Genomic DNA, 4,550 nt, shown 5'->3' with positions numbered 1-4,550 from the left:
TCCCACCAACTGAATTCTGCTCTGCCCAGAGTACCCCCAGAGTACCCTCTAATGAGTCTTCTCAAGTACCCCATGTGGATTGGCCAAGTTCCCCCAAGGGTCCAAGTACCCTTGGTTGGGAACCACTGGAATTGAGGCTGTTGTCACCAAACCTTTACCACATAGCAAAGCAGGGATAATAGTCTGAGATTATTTCACAGGAGTATTTTTACAGTAACTAGTCCACCACTCACTCATTGTGATCAGTGATCAGCACCTGTCAGGTCACTTCGTGAGAGCGGAAGGAAGACAATTTAAAGAATTGGAACGTGGCCTATAGCAGGTAAAAACACACTTCCAAAGTTCCTAGGTAAGAGGTCATCAGAAGTATTTCCCCATGTGCCTCATGGCTTTCTGGAGGTCCATGGGCATTCAAAAGAAGAAATTCCTCCACACTGCTGCCTTGCAAAATCTTTTTATTCATACACTATTTTGGTCTACAGATCTTTGTCAAAGGTGTTAAGGAATTTCTTCTTTTGAATCATGTTTTATATTCCACAGCACATGCTCTTATGAGCTGTGTGAGTGCATACCTTTTCGAGTTTCGTAGTCATAACAGATATCAAAGATGGCTGTCGTATGTTGGAGAAGCTGTTTCAAACACAACACAAACAATAACTCATACAACCTCTTCAAAACCCACTGCTTCAAAACACAGCAACCTTTTCCTCAATGTGATATACAAAATAAGAAATATAATTTGTAAATAAATATGCTTTACTACTTTACACTGTCACAGAAAAAAAACATGTTAATATTGGAAAAGAAACCATAAGTACTATTATCATGATATCATATATTCTTGATATTGCAGATTGCTAGCTGTAATACAAACAGTTGACTTGGTAGGCCAAGCTTTCTTTTAGCAATGGTTTATTGTTATCTGCGTGATGGAGCTCAAGACAAGCATAAGCCTCCTCTGCCTCTCTAACACACACACACACACACACACACACACACACACACACACACACACACACAGACACACACACACACAGACACAGACACAGACACAGACACACACACACACACACACACACACACACACACACACACACACACACACGCCAAGACCATAGAGCAGGTTAAAAATCACACACAGAACCTCCACCCTCTATAAAAAGGGTTGATAAATCCAGAATAGATGGCGTCCATACAAATGATCCATTTCAGGAATGTTAACGTAAAGGTTTTTCTTTTTCTTATAAAAGCCTAGAGCAGTATCTCCTTGTAGCTAGGCAGAATGGAGACCACACTGGCATCACATAGCAGGAAGGGGAAACCTAAAGGAACATAACACTTGATATATAAATAGATCAAATTAAATATGGGTAGAGGACTGAATACTGAAAATACTCTAACATTATAAATTATCTATAGTGGACTATGACATAAGGGATATTAAGTAAGTATAGTATATACAGACTGCTTGCCATCGATACTATTGTATTCTGTATTGAGTTCAACCACAGACAGCATAACATCCCCCTCCCCTCCCCCCAAAATAAACAAAAATAATTTAAGAAGCTAATTCAGGATTTCTCACTCTAAAGTGATTAGCACAGTTTGTGAGGCAGTTTCTCAATGGAATCAAGCTACAGTATCAGTTGTTTCTAGTGGTTTCCATGTATACCAAAATCAATCATCAGTATCCCTTTGGGTATTATGGCACTCCAAATCCAGTTCCGCTGCTAGCTAGGCCAGCAAAATACACAGTTCTAGCTTTCCACACGTTCCACGCATCAGTTCTAGAACTTCCTTTAAGGAAAAGGAAGTGCTATCATAAAGGGACGGATCCCCATCTCCCATTGGCTGTCCTGCCATTGCCATTGGGCTCCTGCAAAGGGAGTCTATGGGTCAGGAAGAATGTTCTTCCTTCCTCTTCTCTTCTGTGGATATACATACCACATAGCAAGGTTTTGTTCCTCATGATTTAACACATAACCACAGTACTCACACATATCCAGTGAAGTATTTGCATAAATGAATCAACAACAAACCGTAGTCCAGTCAAACGCCAAACGATGGGTTTTAGTTAGCTCTTTTAGCAGCAATACAAATTCTGTACTTTTTCTTTCTCTCTCTCTTAGTATATGCAGATACATTGGGATTATTTTTCTATTAATGTATTATTTCTTTCTCTCTCCCCCTCTCTTTTCTCACTGCTGTTTCTCAGTCAGTCCAGGGGAATGCTTTCCACAAAGAAGATAAGCTCAGAGTTGAAAGTGCTGTGAAATATCTTGTGAATGTCCCTTCACGTTGTTTCATCTTAAGCTTAGACTCATCTTCTGGGCTTGTCACATCTGGGGATCACAGAGAAGACAGACAGAAACATATGATTGTATGAAAACACACTCGTGGTCTTAGCGCCAATTTCTTGGTCAGGTTCTTGGCTAATGGTATGCCTTCATGTGGTCAAGAAATGCCACCAAACACCATCTTGGTTCCCAAAAGGAGTTATGAGTCCAAGAGTGATATAACACACACCTGCAGGTCCTCTCGTTGAGCTCCAGCTGACGTGCCCTGCAGTCGGCGTCAGAGTTTCTGCAGGAACACTGGCAGGTCAGAGGGTTCTGGATGAACAACCGCTTTCTCCTTGCTAAACAGCCATCACAACATGGCTCGCACTGACTGTAGACAGAGAGAGAGGAGAGGAAATGAGAAGGATGAAGAAGAGGAAAAAGGAGGAAGAGAAAAAGAGAGGGAGGATGTTTATTATAATGGTGTTAATATAGAAAAACACTTCCAAGATCATTTCCCTTAAGGTCAACCCTCTTATCAAATGCTGAAACTTCACACTCTCAGGGTCAATGTGCTGTCTGTGTCAATGTGCTGTCTGTGTCAATGTGCCATCTGTGTCAATGTGCAGTCTGTGTCAATGTGCCGTCTGTGTCAATGTGCCGTCTGTGTCAATGTGCAGTCTGTGTCAATGTGCAGTCTGTGTCAATGTGCAGTCTGTGTCAATGTGCAGTCTGTGTCAATGTGCAGTCTGAGTCAATGTGCCGTCTGTGTCAATGTGCAGTCTGTGTCAATGTGCCGTCTGTGTCAATGTGCCGTCTGTGTCAATGTGCCGTCTGTGTCAATGTGCCGTCTGTGTCAATGTGCAGTCTGTGTCAATGTGCAGTCTGTGTCAATGTGCTGTCTGTGTCAATGTGCTGTCTGTGTCAATGTGCAGTCTGTGTCAATGTGCAGTCTGTGTCAATGTGCAGTCTGTGTCAATGTGCAGTCTGTGTCAATGTGCAGTCTGTGGTGTGGGTAAAAGAGGATGAATTATAGCATGTGGCCAGAGGGTTGTACAAAAACAGAACCAATTTGCAAGCAGCAAAATTACCCCTAAACCCTTCACTATCTCTCTCTCCTCTGTCTCCTGGCTCCTGACTCAGCCCATGCTGGCAGGGAGACCCCCTCCTACTGTCTCGTAGGGGGGAGTGATTTTTAGGATGATTGGCTTGCCCACGTACAGTATGCATTGTTTCGGTTAGACATGCACTAGCAAGCTTTGGCTGGGACGTGAGGTTTACAACAAAAAAATGTCAAATTAAACTCATCCCTAAAGATACAGGATGAGTTTTTATTGAATTAAAAGATTACAAGTAAATGTTGTCCCTTATAGACACAGATCAGATAGAGAACCAGTAGATACCAGAAGATAGATCTGGTTTAAATGACAGAACAGTAGAGACTGTGCCATTATGTTCCCACACAGAGGTGTTAATAGTGGACAAAACCTTTTTCACTGAGTATGGGGGACGACAGACAGACATTCCATTGAGAACTAAAGGCACAGCACAACGAACAGAATAACGCTATTCTTTGACATTAAGACCATTTTAGAAACATGAGCACCTCTTTCCGGTAAAAACAGCACCAAACGAAACACCTTTTTGTGTTCTTTGTGCTGTTCAGACCCATAGAGGCAACAAAGAGAATGCACAAACAGAATGGGCTAAACAATTTGTTGGTTTACATAACCCAGAAAGAAACAACAATGTTATATGCCATCTCTCGTATCCTTATATCACAAACAAAGCCCAGTGATGGCGGACGGAACAGAAAAAGCCTGTTTGGAGGGATAAAAAGAAACATTAAAAAAGAAAAGAGGAAAAAGGAACATTTGGAGACACAGCAAAGCGAGACAGACTCAACACTGACATAGGCCTTGGATGATTCCCACAACAGATATGGGATTAGTGACATCGCCTGCAAAAAGCCATGCTGGTAGGTTCAGTTCTGTTACCTTCACCATTACCCTATCACTCCATTCCTTCTCCCCCATCCCCACACCGCCCAGGGTGCCTTATCACCAGGGGGGTGGGGGTGGTAGTGAGGTAAGGAGGTAGGGTTATGAGGTAGAAGTCACCCCGAAACATAGATCTAGGATCATATGTTATTTATTATTTAGGGATGACATCTATCTACAGTCTCATGCCAATTGAAGTGTGTGGTGGTATTGGGTGGAGTGGTGGGGCGGTGAATAGACTGGCAATTAATTAAAAGGGTCAATTTAACTC

The 4,550-nt window shown here is 42.3% G+C and overlaps 1 protein-coding gene across 3 annotated transcripts in view; it reads right to left on the bottom strand.

Moving 5' to 3' along the window:
- Positions 1 to 735: 735 nt before the first annotated feature.
- LOC118398575 (vascular endothelial growth factor A-A-like) overlaps positions 736 to 4,550 on the bottom strand; it is a 21,018-nt gene continuing 17,203 nt past the window's right edge. For all 3 annotated transcript variants that reach the window (XM_052470876.1, XM_052470874.1, XM_052470875.1), the window contains 2 exons: positions 2,527 to 2,670; positions 736 to 2,342 (listed from right to left, as the gene is read on the bottom strand). In XM_052470876.1, the coding sequence (XP_052326836.1) occupies positions 2,321 to 2,342; positions 2,527 to 2,670 (166 nt within the window). In that variant the 3' untranslated portion in view covers positions 736 to 2,320. The remainder of the gene's footprint in view (positions 2,343 to 2,526; positions 2,671 to 4,550) is intronic.

Source organism: Oncorhynchus keta, chromosome 19 (genome assembly GCF_023373465.1).
Source record: "Oncorhynchus keta strain PuntledgeMale-10-30-2019 chromosome 19, Oket_V2, whole genome shotgun sequence".
Lineage (NCBI taxonomy): Eukaryota > Metazoa > Chordata > Actinopteri > Salmoniformes > Salmonidae > Oncorhynchus > Oncorhynchus keta.
This window is presented reverse-complemented; position numbering and strand designations above follow the sequence as displayed.